The sequence below is a fragment of the Parus major genome, chromosome 1 (genome assembly GCF_001522545.3).
Source record: "Parus major isolate Abel chromosome 1, Parus_major1.1, whole genome shotgun sequence".
Taxonomy (NCBI): domain Eukaryota; kingdom Metazoa; phylum Chordata; class Aves; order Passeriformes; family Paridae; genus Parus; species Parus major.
Genome location: NC_031768.1, coordinates 40,728,818 through 40,749,526, shown reverse-complemented (window position 1 = coordinate 40,749,526; position 20,709 = coordinate 40,728,818). Strand labels below are relative to the sequence as shown.

The 20,709-nt window shown below is 40.3% G+C and overlaps 2 protein-coding genes and 1 non-coding gene across 7 annotated transcripts in view; 1 reads left to right on the top strand and 2 right to left on the bottom strand.

The window, feature by feature from the left end:
- Positions 1-530: 530 nt before the first annotated feature.
- Positions 531-603, bottom strand: TRNAF-GAA. The gene has a single exon. It is a non-coding gene; the product is annotated as a tRNA-Phe (tRNA).
- A 4,116-nt stretch (positions 604-4,719) lies between these two features.
- On the bottom strand, positions 4,720-18,393 carry TGDS (TDP-glucose 4,6-dehydratase). Of its 2 annotated transcripts, XM_015633211.3 has the most exons (12): positions 18,116-18,393; positions 16,618-16,684; positions 16,167-16,235; positions 14,403-14,493; positions 13,341-13,483; positions 11,781-11,879; positions 10,856-10,915; positions 9,214-9,257; positions 8,769-8,934; positions 8,142-8,200; positions 6,170-6,267; positions 4,720-5,824 (listed from the first exon to the last, which is right to left on the bottom strand). In XM_015633211.3, the coding sequence occupies exons 1-12, from the start codon at positions 18,253-18,255 to the stop codon at positions 5,724-5,726; spliced, it is 1,137 nt and encodes a 378-aa protein (XP_015488697.1). In that variant the 5' UTR covers positions 18,256-18,393; the 3' UTR covers positions 4,720-5,723. The 2 variants fall into 2 exon arrangements, with proteins under 2 accessions (XP_015488697.1, XP_033370013.1); XM_033514122.1 differs by lacking the exon at positions 13,341-13,483 and having other exon boundaries at positions 14,407-14,493.
- A 173-nt stretch (positions 18,394-18,566) lies between these two features.
- GPR180 (G protein-coupled receptor 180) overlaps positions 18,567-20,709 on the top strand; it is a 28,658-nt gene continuing 26,515 nt past the window's right edge. For all 4 annotated transcript variants that reach the window (XM_015633200.2, XM_015633191.3, XM_015633184.3 and 1 more), the window contains exon 1: positions 18,567-18,827. In XM_015633200.2, coding sequence (XP_015488686.1) covers positions 18,680-18,827 — 148 coding nt within the window. In that variant the 5' untranslated portion in view covers positions 18,567-18,679. The remainder of the gene's footprint in view (positions 18,828-20,709) is intronic.

The following is a 20,709-nucleotide window of genomic DNA, read 5'->3' as shown; positions in this document are numbered from 1 at the left end:
CAGATTTCCCGGCCTCAAAGCTATTCCTTTGGCTTTCTGTGAAGTAAAATAGTTTCAGCCATCTATTGACAGCAGAGGACTAGTGAGGTCCGGGAAATTTCGAACTGCGGTTCGGATTTTGACAAGAAGCAACATCTAATCGTTCTGTCCCAGTCTCCTAGAGCCACTCCTTCCCTCTCTGTTCCTTCCCTCCCAGCCGTCCCCCTCCTCACACAGTTTCACTTTCCCTTCTCTGTCCCTGCCGCCCTGGGATAGCGAAGGGCAGAGGACGCCCCGGGAATGAGGCTCGCTGTTTTCATTTCTTCCATCCTGAATAAAAATCATAACCTTAGAGGAGTTGAGAAGGGACACGAGAAGGCAGGGCACGCTGAGCCAGGAGGGACACGGCCGGCAGGAGCCCGGCAAGGCAATTCCCAGGTGCTGCACAAGCCCCGGGCCAGCCGGGCCGGCTCCTGCAGCGCGCCCAGAGCCCGCGGCAGCGTCCGCTCGCCACCTCCCGGGCAGGGCGAGGAAAAAGTGCAAAACGCTTCTGCCGAAACCCGGGATCGAACCAGGGACCTTTAGATCTTCAGTCTAACGCTCTCCCAACTGAGCTATTTCGGCTGCCGTGCTGCCCATTGTGAGGTGAGATAGCACTAATGCGTTCCTCCATACCCACCACCCGGCTGTTTGTACACGGTGATCTAAATAAAATAAATGTTATTAGCCCCGCGGCGCTAGATGCCACAAACGAGTCAATGACGGGTCTTCGCAAACAAAATCATGCCGTAAGCCAAAGACAAATCAGCAGTAACACACAAGTATGCATATACAAACATCTATGCACAACACACACATCAGGATGGTGTTTTGGCAGTGGTGGCAGTGGCTCCCGGGGTTGTTGGGAGAGGTAACAGGAACTAGAACATTATGTGGGACTCAAGAGCATTAAATTGGCAGTATTTTAGCTTCAGTTTTCAGGGATTTTATTTTAAAGCCTGACAAACTGTGTGCAGAGATCATGGTGTCAGGAAAAGACATGAAGAAAAAGGGCACCTGCACCTTCTTGTGCCTGTGGTCTTCCACTGTAGAAGCTCCCTGTGTCCACATAAATCACAAATCCTGACAAAACAGTGTACTAAGAAAAATAGTTTACGTTCATATTGTTAATTAGGCATTGCTTTCAACAGGCAGCTGGTCACACGCTCGAGTGGCCACAGGGAAAAGGTAGAGGATGCATCAGAGTGCCCACATTAGTGCCTGGGTTGGGCACTGACATCACAAGTTTGTGTTGATTTGCACAGCCCATGGTCTAGGAAAAGCCACATGTGAGAGCATATCTTCTGCACACCATGAGGGGAGAGAGGCTTCTTTGCTAAATTGTCCACCATTGCTCCCTCTTGTCAATAAAAAAAACCCCAAGGCTCTCTTCCATAGTACTGCAGGAATTAAACAAATCCCTCCTTTTCTTAGTGAGGAAGCAGCCTTGGCCCAAGCCAGCCATGTGAATATTTGGTAACATGTATCACCCTGTGTCCTTTTATTTTCAGAGTGTATTTGTCCTCACGTTGTCCCACATTTGTGGGTTCTTCAGGAGCTGACACGTTTTCAGGAGCCAAATACCTGTTTTCAGAAGTACAAAGGCTGAGGACTGAGCCAGCAGTTTAGTGATTGAAAACAAGAGCTCTTCACAAAAAAATAAAAATTCAGTTAGGGAGAGGTTAAAAAAACCAACCCACAAATGTGCTTAAGAGGTGTGAGAACAACATACTGATACAAAATCTCATCTTCTCATGATTTTCCATTGCCACTGGCAATGATTGTTTTGCTGAGAAATGATGAATGTAATCCCTTAACAAGCCTGTCTCCTACTGATGCAGCTAACACAATCTGTGATCTTTGGTGCAGATAAATTCCCAATGTGTCATGGCATGCACAGAAGTCAAAACACTATTGACTTAAGAGTTTTCATACATTACCACAAAAAGCAGAGGTACTATGGAGCAATGGGTTATTCCAATTCTTATTTTTAGAAATCTTTTGTTTTGCCAGGTGAAATGGAAATGGCAGTGGGAATAAAAACAAAAACTAAAGGTAATGCAAAACAAAATTAAATAAAAGAGGACAACTCAGTCTCAGACACAGCATATTTAATAAAAGTGTCAGCTTTTCCCCTAACAGAATTTGGCAAGGTGGTATGTATTAAGTTCCTCCTTCTCAAGAAAAATATTTGCATTTTGTGTCTGTCTAAAAAACACAGTTTCAGCAAAATAAAGCATTCTGAGTCAAAACAAAACAAAAAAAAAAACAAAACAAAAAAAAACTTCTCATTTTTCACCCCTCGTCTTTCTCCTACATCAAAGAAAGTACAGGGTGGACAAGCAAAAGGTATTTTCTAGTCCATCATCTTCTGACAGTGTAAACCAGCCTCAACCACAGCTGACACCCCTTAGTGCAAGCAGCACACACAAACAAGTGCTGAGGTCAGATCAGAGAAAGCCTGGGAGAAAGTAGGGGTTCTTGTGTGTTGCACAAACTGGAGTCGATACACACACACCACAAATGCCCCACAGGCAGGGTAAGCTGTGGCTCCCCCAAGCCTGGCAGTGCTCAAGGCCAGGTTGGATGGAGCTCTGTGTCCCTGCACGTGGCAGGGGGCTTCAACTAGGTGATCTTTAAGATCCTTTCCCAGCCAAGCCACTCTGATTCTGTGACTACAGACAGCCCTGCCTCGGCTGCCCTCTTTACTGTCTTCCAAACCCTTTCACTTGCTGCAGGCACGGGATGCACTTAATAGCAGCTGTGGTACACCAAGACAGTGAGGTAGCCGTGCTGGTTTTCCCCAATGCACAAGGGATTTCAGGAGCTGCTTCTCAAAGATCTGACCCAATTCAGAACAGTAATCCCAAAAAGAGATGCAAACCAACAGCAATCCCCACATAACTCCAAAGTTCCTGACAGAACCTGAATCAAAACCTTTGCCAAAGTCCAGCCCTTCTCCCTTAGAAAGTTTTAGAAGTGAAATACACGTTGATGTGGCCTCACTTTGTCCTGTGACACAAACCTTGAGAGAATGGACTGAAAGATTAGAGTGTTCACAGTATTTTACATTGCTACCTCTGCCTTCTGCAGAAATGCTTCCCCGTAAAATCAGTGAGAAATAAAACCTGAAAACATCACTTCTCCACATTGACAGTTCACTAGTTGATCCTTTGTCCTCTTCTTCCTACAGAAGCCAGAAAGCTAATGGCAAAATAAGTTGTTTTCTTTAACAGGAAATACTTCTTCTGTGAAAGAAATGCTCCTACCAGATCACTCACCTGCTAAAAAAATCTGATCTACAGCAAAGTAGCTCAAAGCAAGAACCTCCTACATTTTTCAAGTATATATATTTCAGTATTTTAAAATGTGCATATATAAATTTATTCACATATATATATATAAAGTAGTGACACAATGACAAAAAACTCAAACACTTGGATGAATTAAATCTCCAGAAATATTTAAATAAACTAGAACAGCTTCCACTAAAAATTAATGGATCCTATTGAAAATCCACTCCAGATAATATGACTTCTTTGGATAGTCATTTAAATATCAAAGCTTGCATCCTTCAGCATCTATACATTAAGAACAACTTTCAAAAGTTCAATAAACCAATCACCCCTATTACTTCCTTCAGTGTACTTCTGATAACACTATTTTTAGTGTTCCAAAGAAACTTGTACCTATTTTCAAAGGTTTAAAATACTTTTAAATTAAGGTTTATGCATGTTTAAAGTAGTAAAATTTTAGTTATCTGTAATCTCTACTCTTAAAAACACAACACAGCCAGTTTCCCAGTATAAGAAGATGTGAAAGACTCATTTTCATGCAACCCACTCAAAGCAGCTGTCACAGCAATCACAAATACAGCTAAGACAGATCTTTCCAGCACTTTAGCTATTTCTGGTACTGACTTTTGCAAAATCCAGAACAGTAAGCTGGATATTCTAAGGAAGGATGCACATTGTAAGGAAGTTATATTTCAACTATAAAAATTAAGGAAATATCTGAATGTAATCAGCAACATGTTTTTGACAATGACATTTCAGTGATTCATCCATAGATGAACCAAGTATGCGACAGATCATTACATAGGCAGTCCTGTAGCTTCTATCTGTCCCAAATGGAGGCTTTTACTTCCAAACCAAGTATCAGAAGCCTAAAAAATACAACTGCCACACAATTCAAGTATAGTATTATTATCCCACTTTGTCACAGAAAACTAACCTTCAATAACAGGCTCCAAGACTTTAAAAGACTTGCACTGCAGTAAGCACAGAAACTTCCTGGTTAGCCTTCTTTTAGAGTGACTCTTGCCAACCAAAAGTGGCATTTCATCAACAGCACCACGCACCACAAGAGGTGGGAGAGTTGGGAACACTTGTGTTTCACTTGTTAGGTCCCAGTTACTGAGACTTTGGAAGTCACAGCTTTTTCTGAGTACCCCACAGCATCCCAGTCCTGTGACTCCCACAGCTCTGCTGAGGGGCCGCAGAGGATCAGAGGTTGTGACAACTACAGAAGATGAAATGATAAAACCAAGAAGAGTGGTCCCTTTTTATGTTTGCCATATCACCTCAAAGACAAAAAAGTGAAGGTATTTTTTTCAGGTTAGTGGAAGAGGTAAGAAATATTTCTTTAGAAAAACCCACCATCTACTTTTTCAGCATGTTTTTCATAATTAAGAGAAACCAGTTATACAGTAAAATTTATTACTAAATGAACTTTGAACAAAAGTCATTGACATATTTCTAGAATTAAAGAGTTTTTTCCAAATTTTGTATTAAAACTCAAATATTGTTTTATCTTCAAAATATTTTTTACAGTAAAAATGATGAAACACTGCCCACAATTCACAGAAAGAGTTTTAAAAATTTTTCTCCATAAGTAGCCTTCATATCACAGGAAATAATGTCATTGGAATGTTAACTGTGCTCCAGTATTTCAAGTTTGTTACAATTATAGCTCAGAAAAGGGAATTAACATGTAACAGACAGTAATACAGTAAAAACAGGAGAAAGTTTAAGGAAATGCTTCTGGAAATCTCAACAAGAACACCTGCTACTTCTTGATATATTTACCCCCTTGTTCCCCTTAAAAAGGGGCATTTAAAGTTACAGAGTAGGTAAGTTTAATCAGTCATCTACAAAAGCTAATAGTGAACCAACAGAGAAATGGACAGAACAATACAGGTGTTGTATTCAACTTTTGTCAATCAATTTATAGACTCAAAAAAATATGCAATTTCTCCCCTTGATTAAAAATAAAACCCAACTCTTTGAAGTGACAAAAAATTATATATATTACACTGTAAAAACAAACTAATACAGACGAATAATTCCAAAACAAAAACAAATTTAACTCCAAGTCCCAAAAGCTGCAATCACAGTTAATTATTCTTAATAAGGCAGATTTTACTTCAGTACACTAATTTATAACATTATAAATATTCTTCAATCTGTACAGGTTTTTTAAATCAATACCTAGTGAGAAGAGAGTATTGCACTGAAAGCTGAAACTAAGAGGTTCAACTTATAAAGTGCTGAAACCATTCCAAAGTTGTGTCATACTGTGTTTCTTTACTCATCATGGTTCATGTATCTTGAACACATTAAAAGTCTAATGTGGCCAACTTGATTGCAGGCTTTGAAGAAAAGACCATATGAGGTAGAAAAAACTCCTTCAGGTTCTGTTCCACACTATGGACCACTGAGCTGGGTGAACGGGTCTGTTACAGGAAAGGGCTCCAAAGCTTTCTCCGAGTTTTTCCAGTTGTGGAAATTTTCTCTGTACCATTCAACTAATATGGAAAGAATGTTGATGAGTCAGGCTGACCAGAGATAACAGGGAAATCCAAATATTCCACAAATATAAGACTAACAGTGTGCTGCTTATTCTTTATGGAAGATTTTAACCTATAATATTACAAAAATCTAGTTTAAACAAGTTCTTAAGTTCTTTGTGCAAGTCTTATTATAGCACTAAAAAATTAAGTTCTTTTATTCTGTATAATGTAAATTCATTATTTAGAAAGCAGCCAATATTATGTAAAATTCAAGTGTTACATTCAATCTCTTCATATATACCCATTTCCCCCTCTCCCTCCTCCTATCACTCCTAAATCAGTGTAAGTTATCAGACTTACTTGTTTTTGTTATTCCTTCTTTCCAAGGCACTTTAGGTCTCCATCCTAAATTGTGCATTTTTTCTGAACTCATTGGATACCGGAGATCATTTGTAGGCCTGACGAAGTACAAAACGCACATGGAAAACAATCTGATTACACTACTTCATTAATTAGAGATGCAATACCTCACACTGTCTTTGAAGGAACATTAGATATGCTTCAATTTTGAAAATTCCCATCAACATGAACAGGTTACAGTACCTTCAAAAAATACGTGGCAGCTGAGTGCAGCTACAACAACACAATTCAGTTTGCACAGTCAACTACTTGAAATTAACTAGAATAAATATTAATTAGTATTTTACTGGCACAAAAACGAACACAAAACTCAAACCACTGCCAACGTATTTGTGCAAATCAGTGCATTTGCAACGCAGAGCCAGTTTTCTAATATTAGCATTTACATTTTTCATCCTGGAAACCCACAAATTTAGACATACTTCAGATTTAAAACACACAAGCTACCAAAGCAGCATCATTACAGTGGCTCATTACCTACATGAACTTAGTAATACTGAATATGTAGAATCCCAAGCCGCAAGATTCAGCACAGGAAGATACATTTTATATTTAAGCGTGGCAGAAATTTTCACTTCTGCAGTCTGGCACATAGGCAGCCTAGTCTAACATTCCTGCACTACTGGCACTGGCATATTGAATAGTCAAGGTACATGTGCAGGTACAAACCAAGTACTTATCACTGTTACTATAACATGCTAATCTTGAGCAGAAGCAGAACTAATTTTTCTGTAGCAAGTAAACCCCATGACCTTTAAGTCACTCATTATAGAATTAAATAGTCATAAATTAGATATATTAACAGTAAGACCTCAACACTCCCTTAAACACGTATTCCTATGTGGTTAGTCTTCCCAAGCCCATTTATGTTTAAACATGAGCAGACAGGGCCCAATACACATGAAGAAATATCTCAAACAGAACTACACTGAGAACTCCTAAACATTCACATCATGTGAGCCAAAGGCAATTTGTTGAAAGTCCTGTGATACACTCAGATAGGATTCTGAAGACCATTTCCTTTTAAAAACAAAAGTTAGTACATTTTTAAAGACACTTCAGTTGCCGTGATAACAATCCAAATGTGAACAGAAAGTGAGAATTCTAAAGGCCATAATATTTAACTGCTATCAGCAGACACATCATTTTTAATCACTCTGGAGAGAGTGATATCTAAAGTAAGCAGAGACTTATTGTTGCTGTAGAAAAGAAATGGATATAAAAGAACAGAGCCAAACCAAGCCTGAAACTAAGGACAGAAACACACAGAAAAAGCACATATATAAAAGCTACCCATTTTTACCACTGCCCTACCTTTGGTACCTTAGAGCTTTACATCTACTTTTGAGATAGCAGCTTCAGTTTAAGATAGAAATCTAAAGTTAACTACACTCCATAGGCACATATTTCTGCCTGTGGATACTGGGTCTTCCTACAAAGTACATCTAAGTCTGAATTAGTCACATTAACACCAAAATACTAAAGCTAAGTGAGAGAAGATGGGACTCATCTCATTCAGCGATGCTGAATACACTGTCCAAACTACCATGAAGGAAAGATTTAGTTGCTCTGTAAAACTTGTCCTCATCCCAGAGAAGACTTCAGTAATGAGCAGTATGAAGAAAGTTTGAAGACAGAGATTAGCATTTCATGTTCTCCTTCAAGACATTAATTCTGACCTACAGATCCAAATAATAAAGGAAAATCCTGTTTTCTATACAGAACCTTGATCACAGATGTCAAATCCACTGGCAAAAAAAAATAAGGAAGCAAAACAGCTCTTACTCCCTCAAAAGTGTTCCTTTAGAGCAGAAACACTTCCACAAAAAACTATTTAAGAGTCTCAGAAAACCTTCAGGACAAAACTATCTTGCATGTGCAGCACATCCTGCATGTCCTCCACATTCCTCACCTGTCTTTAACATAGTCCATCCAGTGCTCCATTTCAGACTCTGAACTTGTCTTCTTTATCTGCCAAGAAAAAAAACAAGTATCATTCCCATACATCTTGGGCTGTCTAAACATGTATTTAAAAAATAGGGGGTTTTAAACAAGATTGAAGTTTGTTAAGAAAAAATGCCACCAAACAAAAAATAAAAACCACAAACAGAAATGGTCTTTTGTATACTGAGTCTTCAAACTACTGAAATTATCAAAATTATTTAGAACAACTCAAATCTGTCTCTTTCATCCAGAACACTGCCAGAACATCCATAATCAACCTGTTAGATTTTAATAGTGCCATATTCTCAGACTAAAACTAAAGCAGTTAGCATGAAAAAAAATGTTAATTAATCATGATGCCAGTCATAGTCAGGATATATCCCAGTCAGGGTAACTGATGTAGCAGCCCAACACAGCCCATACTGCAAACTTACACAGTCCAGCTGCTGCAGAAAGGGCAGCACATCATTCTGCTGCAAGGATCTTCCAACACCCAACACAAGTCTAAGCACTTTCAGAGCTACAGAAGGTCTGTGGAATTATTCATATGTGCAATGAAAACCGTTAAAGAAAAGCATTTCAACTGTTTACTCACTAAATGGATTAGCTCCTTAGCAAGCTGGGCAATGGACATCTCAAAGTTAGTTCCAATGTTATAAATTTCACCTGGTTTCCCCTCCTTCAGGACAGTAAGGAATGCTTCTACCACATCAGTTGCATAAAGGAAATTCCTTCTCTGAAGTCCAGAACCATGAATACAGCTTAATACAAGAAAAAGACAAAAAAATGTTGTTAAGCCTCAAATAGACACATTCAATTTACTGGACTGTGTTTTAAGCAGTTTTGCTGTTAGATGGTTGCCTGCTATTACCTTAAATAGCTGACATGGAAACAATCCTTTACTTTAAGGAAATCCTGTTACTAAAATAGGTGATTCAGAACTTAATTATATAATTATCATTTCACAAATGAGCAAATATTTATAAATGCAATTACAGTTTTATAGGACAAATACTATCAAAAAAATGTGAGTTACCTACCATTTTCTGTTCTGTTGCAACAAAGATATAAACTTTGGAATAACCTAAGGAATTGAAAAACAACAGAAAAAAAATTACTCCACAATTTTAGAAGCTGTTACTCTACAGAGAATGAGGAACTTCAACAGTTATGTAGCATTAAGTATTTTAATAATATCCTTTAAATATTTCTAAGTTTTATTAAATCTAATGAAAGAATGTATCAAGCCTAGAAACAGCAAGGATTTTGGTTTGTAAGAGCAGCTGCCTCTATTGTTGTATTGAAAACCTTATCTTTCTGGCTGTTACAAGTGTAACATTTTTACAAAAATTAAAGAAGTTTCCATTACTTTTGCACACAGCATTGCATCAGAGTCCAACTAGAAATAATTATTGCAAACAGTTCAGAACAAGGTTTAAACATGCAGTAAACATGAGTAAATCTAGAACCAAAGAGTTGTTAAAATAGTTAAATTTGGAAGAGAATCAACAGAGAATTTTAAGATAACACAGATAAACACAGATAAAGTGACAGTGTGCTAGCTACCCAAAGATTTACATCATGTTCATCTAAAAGCATAGATCCATTCATGCCCCAGACACTTCAGAACAGTTGCCCCCACTACTGAAGTCCTTAAACTGAAGCCATCAGAAGACACTCAAATTACTTAAATTTAACTTCCTACTCTAAACACACGAGCATAATACTAGATAAAACTAAAGATTCATGTAGCCTAGTGCTGAGTTTTTAGCAGTAACTAAAACATGGTATGTGAAGAAGAATATATGTAAGTTAAAAGCAAGCAAATACAACCCTGAAATATACTTCCAACAATCATGCAACCTGTGGCAATACACAGATCAATGAGAAATGTACTCTAAAAGCCATTGCTTATCCACCTGCAATAATGTAGGTGAAAATAAATTTATTTTTGGGGAAAAAAAAAAAAAAGGTGAAAAGCAATTTCAATTTAAAAAAAAAAAAAACTCCATAAAACTGTAAAATATAGCTACATTGCCCACCAGTTCCAAACTCCAAAGAGTAGATGTGGTTATCACTTTCATTTCACCAGTGTATTTCCATTCACTAACAAAGCAGATTCTGGTACTGACTTAAAAAGGCAACTCCTTCACACAAACAACTGTTTTAAACAGTTACCCTGCAAGATCTGTATGAACACATGCAAAGACAAGTCATTTTACACTACCTCTCAACTTATATATGAATGCTATAGCTCCATCTTACTTATATTCTGTAGAGGCTGGAACATCCCTTTCTATACCAGACACTGTATTCTCAGTTACCTTATGAAATGTTTCCCTGGGTTATTAAACACTCACAATTACAGAACATGACATGAGTTAATTTAATTTGTGGGGGAACTCAGTCAAAATATCATGTGAAAAATAGAAAAACTACAAAACAAAGTTGCTGTCATAAAATTCATTTAAAATACAAGTCTCTGATTGAAGTTTTATCAACAATCAAAAAATATGTGTTCAGGGTAAGACATGTTAGTCTAAGCTCAAAATACATAATCACATACTAATTGCAGGAGTGCTTTTTTCAAAAGCCATCCCATGCACAAGAGAAAAAAGTAACATCACTGCAACCCTGAATTCTGGTACACTGAAGCTCAGAGTAAAGCACAGTTTAACTTACTTTTTCTGGATACTGATGTGGTCCGTAAACATTACTGCTCCGTGTGATGACAACTGGAAACTGGAGAGCATTAAACACACATGTGATTACATAAAAAGCAAGTATCAGTAAAAACCTGCATCTTCCTGCTGATCAATAAACAAACTGACACATGCACAGTGCTTACTCAAAAATTTGCAACCTCTAACAAACCCCTTACAAACGTTACTGAATTGAGCTCCCTGTATTTCTGTCAAGCAGACAAGGGCATCAAGCATTCTCAGCCTGTTAGGACCACAAGTGACAAATATTTGAAATCGCTCTTGCTCTGGAACCACCACAGGACATTGCATATGTGTATCTGGTTGACTGAAGATAGGCTTGCTCCTACTTATTCCAATGTGTTTCACAGGTCAACATCCTACTCATGTTCACTTTATGGAAAAAAAAATCATATATCAAAAACAGAAGTCTAAAGTGTCCAAATTATTAAATAGGTATGTTTGCTTAAACAAATCTGACTAGCAGGGCTTTTTGCTTTTTGTTTTTTTTTTTTTTTTGCTTTAACTATAAGCCTAGTCTTAATACAATTTGAATTATGCATGTTTTACTTCTGTGTAATACTTTTTTATTTCCTGCAAGCTTAGCATTGGTTTTTAAATTCCTAATGTTCTCTTCGATCATTTTATCAAAGCACATTTTTAGATATTACAATTTAAATTTAAAAAACAAAAATTAAAATCATCTAACCTGTTCCCATTGTCTTGCAGTATATCTTCATAATTTATTGGTGGAGATTCTCTAACACATCCAAACTACAAGACTAACAATAAGGAAAGAGGTGGCACTGTATGGACTAGTATTTAATTTTCTTTTATTCTCTTATGCACTTAATACAGATGCTTAATTACAAGCTTCAGAGTTTTTGAGGCTTCCATGAACTTACTTGGTACCTTTCCCAGTAAGACTGAACAAAACACTCTGCAGCTGCTTTAGAGGAGGCATAGGGATTTGTCGGACGTTTTGGTGAGGATTCATCAAATTCCTAAAATGAAAAGAAAATTTTGCATTACTCAATTTCTTTTGCAGATAAGCATTAAAGTTACAAAAGAAATAAAGATCCCTAAATATCCACGCTCATCAGTCTGACAAAGTCCCCTTACAACAGAAGGCCATAAAAAAAGCCTTTTTATTGAATATAAGAGGCAGCCAGATTACTAGCAGTAATATTTTTACACTTGTCACAGAGTTACCTCACAGCAGCAAGTCCTTAGATTTTTATCTTATTAAATAATCACTGTTGCTACAGGGAGGCTTAGTATTTTTCAGGTTCATATTGCCTCAGAAAGCAATTGGGCCACCACTAGCAAATTCACCTTTCAGTCTTTAATAAAAGAGGTATTTTCTTATTTTTTTCTGTAACTTTATTTCTGTAAAAAATGTAGAATTGCAACCCAAAAGCTTCCAAAGCAAGGCTTCAACAATTCTGATCAGTTCCAGAGCAGGTATCTTCCAGGCTATCCTGATACTTGAATCTACTTTTCACTTGAAGGGAGAAAAAAACAAACCAAAAGGAAGAGGGATACTACACAAGGTGTGATTGGTAACAATCACCTTAACATGGTTAAAACAGTTGCTGTTCTTGTCCAACCTTTGCTTCTGAAATGGCCTTCCTCCCCTAAAAAAAACTCTGTAAGAACTTCTAGTGTGATTCACAAAGAAAATTAAAAACAGACTAAAGTTCTCTTTTCAAGGCCCAAAGACAGAAAAAAATCCACTTGAAGATATCATCCAAGCCACAGGTCTACACACAAGAAAACATCATCCTTGGGTATCATAAAAGCCTACAGATGCAAATAGTGTTGAAGGAACTGATAGTGACAGTGTGATAATAAGAAAGTGCACAGAACTCTCCTGAAGGACATTAATATTTCCAGGGACTATGGCAAAAGGCCCCTTGACTGTATTTATGCCTTTAAAAAGATGAACATGTGTAATTTGCCTTTTCACTGTGCTATATTACATTTCCTGAATTAAGGTCAGGTATAAATTCTCAAAAATTAAATATCTACATACAACAACAAGAAACATCTGAATATTTATTACAGTAATACAGGAATTGTTCCCTGTTTGAATTGTCACTACCTACAATTCTGTTAGTATTTTACCTAGAATATAAAGCAGTTCCCTGCCTGTCAAGCTGTGCATATTACTGAAGTCTCATGAATGCTCCAGGACAAAACCTGTATAATACATTGCTTTCACACTATCTCTGAAGAGTAGTGACACCATTAATGACCTAAATCTCACTGCTTTAGACAATAAACATTCAACATTAAAAAAAAAAAAAAAAAATCAAGACAATTTTGATACTCAGCTTTCTAAAAGCAACTAGTGCTTACTTAAAGTCAAACATTTACAGAGGCCAAGGAAAGTTAGACTCAACTTTGTTTTCATTACAAAAAGCAAGTAAACTAGAAAAATCCTCATGCATTTTCAAACTCACCTCATCAGTGCTACCTCCATATACTTCATCTGTACTAACATAGACAAACTTCTCCACATTGGCTTCATGTGCAGCAGCAACCAGCACATTGGTGCCATAAACATTCACATAGGTGAATTCCAGCGCATGCCAAAATGAAAGATCTACATTAAAAAAATAAAATCAGACAATTCTGATTAAATTTAGGCAAGACAGGGCTATAGGTTCCACTTGGAGGCTGCAATATAGACCTGTCAGATAGCAAGGTCCTTATTAAATGTAGGCACCTTCAAAATCCTTGTTCTCAACAAGAGGCTGGAATCTTGAGAAAAATCTTGTTGGTTATGGACTTTATAATCTAAAACAGCACTGGCTAAGTACAGTAAGAAAAGTGTCATTCAAAGACAGTTGCAGTAATATGGACCCATGACTAATAACTCATTAGCACCTGCTTTGATTCTTACAACTGTTCCCCTGACCTAATGACTTTGTACCTATCAAACCTGACAATTTTGAAAAGTATTCTCCTGGAGTATTCTTTGAGGATTTCTTCTCATGATGGATGGAATATGATGGGGATTGTTCTTACTAACAGTGATACTGAAAAGCAGCCATCTGAAATAGGCACTTTATAATTCATTCTCTCTTCTTAGCATGGAGATAAGATTCCAATGGGACTTAAGCCTAATCCTTCAGCTTTCACACTGTTTTTTCATGTGACATTGAAGCCAATTAAGTAAAAACTTCAGACTACGTACAAAGGCCCTCTCCACTGTCTTTATGACTCCCTCAGTACACTATCAGCTACATGTGAGTCTAGACAGAATTTAAAAATGTAATGCAGACAAAAAGGAACACTACCATTTATGTGCAACAAAAACAAAACAAATTAGACGAAGCACTTTTTAAATCAAGGTTGTGAATCCCTCAGTTAAAAATGCCACCAGACACTCAGCCATGTGATTTGTAGAGACAAATTGGATCCTTAGTTTATATGGAAGGAAAAGACAAAAAGTATACTGGCATATATTTCAAGCAGGTATAGCCACAGAAAACAATACCAAAACATGCAGCAATGCTCACCTACATGTGTTTGGGCTGCAAAATGAAGAACTATATCTATTTTCTCAGTTTCAAAGAGTTGCTTTATAAAATCAGGTTCACAAATATCTCCCTAAAGAGGAAAAAAAAAAAGCAAATTATTTTTGATAGAAAATAGTCAGCTTCCCTTTATACCAAGTGTCACGTAAGAAACCATTACAAAGGTACAAAGGGAACACAGGATACAAACAGCATGATCAACTGAGTTCTGGGCCATTTATCAATGCCATGTCTAAAATAAGACTGTACATAAAATTTCACCCATTTTTTATAAAACCTCAATGAAACTTATTTCAGAATTTATGTTACTATTAACACTACAAACAGTGATGAGTCCAAAAATGCACACAATAAAAGTACAGCACGGAGCTCCAATAGTGAGGCTGAAATGCAAAGTTCCCAGAGCAAAGAGTTCCCAGTCCGGCAAGCAGGCAGGGACATCTAGTGGTACTGCAAAAGGAGAAGCAGATTCCCACTAAAGGGGATTAGTTTATGTCTTGCAAGGGTTTTGCTGCTTGCTATTTATTCCAGTGATTTATTTTTTAATTTACATATTTTTTTTAAAAGAGACATTATTTTGAACTAAATGGCTAGTTACTGAATTTTTTTTAAACTGAAATTCAAATTTTCAACCAGAAGTTTAGTACATCTATGCTGAACAACAGAAATTGTGATTAAAACATATCTTTCATACAGCCCCTGAGTCAAATTTTCTAAACTTACTGTTCTAATTCCCAAAACAGACTTCCTTTCTACAGTACCACTACAGAGTATATCATTCTTGCTGTCTCCTAAGGTCAATACCAATGCTACAGTTCTAAATCATAAGGGCTGCACATCAGAGACTGTGTTTTCCAGCACATTTTCTCCTGCCAGTGAAAACTGCTTGCTTGCATACCAGCTGGATGTTAAGCTGTGATCAACTGTCCCTAAAAACCAAAACCAGAAACAAATAACCAAAACACACACCCCAAACCACAAAAAAAAGCCCAAACCCACAACGAAAAGTTGGCATTATTTCTACTTATGTAAGTTCCGTGACAAGATATTTCTACCCTTGCTCAGAAGCAGTATATCCACATCATTCCTAGTTGCTGTTCCCCTGCTTCACATAGGGATCTGACTGTTTAAAGGATATCTTGTAGAACTCTAAGCTCTCCCTAGCAATTAAATGTTAATATCTACCCAAGTCACAAGGGTTTTATACTGTATTCATACATTCCATATTACACACTGGAAACAATCAAAGACCTTAGGAAGGTAACCAAAAAGCCACTTTGGTCATGCTGAAACTGCACACACGTGCACGTCTGCATACAGGCTGACCCCTTCCTCTCATGCAATTTTTATCCCCCTAGCTCAGAGATAATCCCTTACTGAAATAAAGTAGTTCACAAAAACATAAACAGCCATGGAGATCATGAAGAGGTCAAGGCAAGTTCAGCTTGCAGCCTTGCCTGAATCTAAGAAAAAATGCAAGTTTACATCTACTACCTCTGACAAAGGTGCTGTTTGAGGTGCATTTCTCAGATGTCCTGCAACCCTGGGCAGACCCCAAGACAGAGAGATGAGCATCAACACTGCCTTTTGCAGACAGGAGGAAACTCAGCATACAAGCCCAGCAAGTCAGAATATTAATCTAAGCAATAAATCAAAATCCATCTCCTGTCTGAAGACAAAGCTGAGCAAGTAGTACAGCAAAAATCCATAAAATGTCATGTTTTGTGGAAGAGAAGGCTTTATCACCTGGATAAACTTGTAGTTTTCCTTCCCAGAGACAGTTTCAAGATTCTTCAAGCTTGCACAGTAGTCGAGCTAAAGACACAACACAACATCAATAAGTGGGCTTCATGGAAGCAAAAAGGAAAACTCAAACCAAACCTAACCACTGTAAAGTCTGAGGAAAGAGTAAGAACTTACTTCAAAAAATACTACTTCGTAAGCACATATGAAGCTTTAAAAGCACAAATCTCCAATACATACCCTAACTGCAAAAATTCTTAAACAGATATTTAGAGCTTGAAAAGCTTTGTTCTTTTTCTGAACACCAGTTGACTCCTTTCTTTACAGGAACAAATGGAAAACCAAGCAAAAATTAGTAACTAACAACAAGCCACATAAATTTCAACGTGTTATAGGTTGCATTAAAAATCACTTAAAACAGTTATCCATATCAAGAAAGAAAACAAGCTATTACCTTATCCAGATTTATAATCAGATAGTTTGGATAGTTTTTCACAAGAGAGATGACTACATGTGAAGCACTGCAGGATAGAAGAAAAACATATTTTACAATTATATACTTGGCTTTAAGGTAATAAAGAGGTGACAAATTTCAAATAAATCCTGCATTTTCAAAAGTCTTTGGGGGAAGAAGGGGATATATTCAAGACAGATGGAAGACAAATTGAAACATCAACATTATTCTAATATATAGTCTATACGTTATCCTACTATTTTCTATATATAAGTGCATATGGTTAAGAAACTAAAAGAATAAAAGTTCATCCTATAACAAAAGAAATCAACACTGCCCACAGTCACATTTAAAAACCCTGTTATATGTTATATTCAGCTGGCATTCTAAAATACTTTTGCTCTCTACAGCTTACATATGAGATGTCGGGGAGACTCTGACACCTAATATATGAACAGTCAACACCCCTAACCCACGAGAGTGACTCCCTTCACTCAAGTCCCCGACACTGCTGCTAGCTGAAAGCGACAACCAGGTGGTACTGCCTCTTTGGCACGGTCTTGCGTACATGAAGCTCATTCTGCAAGTTCAGGTTACTTAAGGGGTTATTCACACACAGAAATTTAACCCTCTCACAGTTTCTGACTCCAAGCACCCTGAGGCGCTTAAGCTTACGATGGACCAGTCCTTTCTCTGACTCAAACTGAGCCCACAGCACTGGGGGTTGATATGAGAAATAGCAGCTGGCTCGAAGCCCTGCCACCTTCAACCCAAAGAATCCATTAGGCTGGAAAAGACCTCCGATCATCAAGTCCAACTTAAGACTAAACACAACCTCGTTACCTAGACCATGGCACTAAGCGCCATGTCCAGTCGTTTTCTGAACACCTGCAGGGACAGTGACTCATGACCTCCCTGGGCAGCCCAGTCCAATATCGAATCATCTTTTATGTAAATAAAATCTTTTTAATGTCCACCCTGAACCTCCGCAGGCGCAGCTTAGCCTGTGTCCTCTCGTCCAGCCATTTGCTGCCTGGGAGACGAGGCTGAACCCCACCTCGCTCCACCCCTCTTTCCAGAAGTTGAAGAGGGCGATAAGGTTTCGCCTGAAGGCCCAGGCAAAACAACCCCAGCTCCCTCAGCCGCTCTTCATAAGGCTTGTGCTCCCAGCCCTTCACCAGCTCCGCTGCCCTCCTCCGGGCAGCCCCGTCCCGGCTGAGCCCGAGCACAGATTCCCAGCTCCGGGAGGTCCCTCCTTCACATTCTCGCCGCAGGCGAAGGGCGGCCGGGGCAGCGTCGCAGCTCGCTCCCCAGCACTTACCACCTCAGAACCCACGACAGGGACGAGTCACCAGCAGCCCCTGAGTGAGCGTGGCCCGAGCCAGCGGCACCAAGGAACCGGCCCGGGACGGGCACAAGGGAGGCGGCACCGCGGGATCCCCACCCGCCACGTCTCCCCCACAGCCCTGGAGAGGAGGCCCCCGCGGGGCTCACTCACATAAAGCCGGCGCCGCCCGTCACCAGGACCCGCTTCTCAAACCCCGGCGGCGCCGCGGGGCCCGCCCGCCCCGACATCGTCCGCGCTTTACGGCAACAGCCCCTCACTCCCTTTCCCCCACGGCTGCGCGTGCGCGGCATGGGCTCGTAGGTTTCAGGAGCAGAGTCGCAGCGCCTGTCAGAGGCCCATTGAAAGATCGCCTTCCTCGCTCCCCGCGCGGCCCCAAGAGCGGAGCTGTCACCGTCTCAGAGGCCACAGGCAGGGGGACGGGCGCGGCATGTGAAAAGGGCCAACGCTTCGCCTTCGCATTCAGCGGCAACTGATGGCCGTCTCTTTTACGACCGTGGATCTGCCAATTTACGGCCGTACCCGGCAACGGGACACGTTGCCGCAGGGGCCGTGCCTGGCGCTCAGTCACGCCCCCAAGAGCGGGCGCGCTCTCTAATTGGCTGTCTCGCCTCTCTGCCCTCCCTCTCGCGCCTAACGCGGCGGGGGGCGTCACGTGACCCCACGGGGTAGCGCGGGAGGAGGGAAGGAGGATCCCGGTGTTCGGCGGGTCCCGGGATGCGGTGGCGGCTGATATGGCTGCTCAGCGCCGCCGCCGGCTGCTGCTGCTGGGGTCCCGCCGCGGGCAAGACGCTGCGGGGTGGCTTCGCCAGCGCCGTCGCCCGCCGGGAGCCGTGGCGGCCCGTGGCGCGCTTCCAGTTCCACGGTGGGTACCCCGAGGGCAGGAGAGCGGAGGAGCGGCTGTGCCGTCCTGCAACGGGGCCGGTGGGGAAGGGGGCGGCTGTGAGGAGCCGCTGGAGCGCGGGGGGACCGGTGGCGGTCAGAGGGGCCGCGGGGTGGGGAGAGGGGTCAGCCCTGCAGTTCTCGTCCTTCCATCGCTCTCTCTTTCCCTCTTTTCCTCCTTCTCTGTCCTCCGCCGGATCGTGCAACAGGTCCGGTCCGCTGTCCGGGCAGCACCGGAGCGGGGCCGGGGATCCCGGCCAGCGGCAGGACGCGGCCGGAGCGCGGCGGGACGGCCCCGGGCGCTGGGTGCGGGAGTTGGCAGCGGCCCCGCGCTGTGGGTCACTGAGGGGAGCAGCGCTGTGCCTCCCTTCGCCTTCCGCAGCCTGGTGCGGACACTCCCGGCCCGGTGTCCTCACTGCGACACGCATCGCTCCTTCCCTCTTGGAACTCCACCAAATGGCAGCGGTGCTTAACGTCCCTCTGCCCCGTCGCTGTGGGGTCTTGGTGACGCCGCGCATCAGGATGTAAAATTCTCACCTGGTTATTCCCAATGGCTTTTCTTTCCCTTGTTACTAACTCCTTGTTAGTAATAATTTCAGACTATTAGTTAGTAATTACTTAGTAATAATCCCTGGCTGCCATCCTGCTGAAAGAGAGCCCTAGCAGTGGCTTGTGCTTGCAAGAGAAGTTTTATTTTACAGGACGAGATGTGTGTAACCATGGCAAGTGCCATGTCCGGCAAGGCGGTGCTGGTCAGCCTGCTCTTCCTATGCGCTCAGCATTTCAGTAGCTTAGGCTGTTTTTCTTTCCCATTGAGCTTCCTGGCAGAACAGTTCTGCGGGGTGCTTCAAAATCTAACGGGGTGCAGGAAAGCGTGACATAAGCAAAACAGAGTTGGAGCATGACCTTCCAGCACTGAATGAGAAATGGTAGATAGGGTGGAGATAGCTTAAGAAGTGACTTGAAAGCAGTTAATTATCACTGTCCTAGAAGTTAAATGTAGAAGTGCTCTAAATAGATATGAAGGGGAAAAGTGCACTGTTTAAATCTTATAGAAAAGACTGTAAAAATTCAAGATGAGTGGTGTAGGTGTTCAGATATAATTTTATAAATTGATGTTGCCTATTTGCATAGAAATACTTCTCTTTCTGCATGAATACCAACAACTATTTTGGGTATTAGTGAAGCTTTCTTTAGAGCCTTCTGTTAATATTTCAAAAGCATAGCTTAACTGTGGTTCATATAACGTTTTACTGATTTTTCTTCTCCACTAAATTGTACCTTTTAATTTAGGATACTTCTAGGTTAAAGAGGTCTATGGCAATATAGGAAAGAAATTATGAAAACAAGTTTGAGGATTGTGGAATTCCTCAGGCAAGATAAATTTTGTCAAATGAGCTAGTTCTAAAATGACTAAAATATTTCTGTGTGTCAAGATGCAGCCTGTAGTGTCAGGACACAGACTGAAGAAAGTAGTTTTTAGATTAGCTATTAAGAAAAAAAATACGGTGAGGGTGGTGAGGCACTGGAACAGGTTGTCCAGAGCTGTTGTGCATGCCCCATCCCTGGAAGATTTTAAGGACAGGCTGGATGGGGCTTTGAGCAACCTGGTCTAGTGGAAGGTATCCCTGCCCACAGCAGGGGGCTTGGAAACCAGGTGATCTTTCAAGTCCCTTCAAACCCAGGCCATTCTGCCATTCTATGATTTTACAGGTAGAGTGACACATTCGAGAGCACTTTTGAAGTTTGATTTTCTTTGCATCAATTTGACATCTGTCATCTATAATTAAGTATTTTAAATCTAATCCATCTGTAACGTGAAAGTTCATTTGCATACATTCTTCTGTTGTTAGACTTAAGAGTTA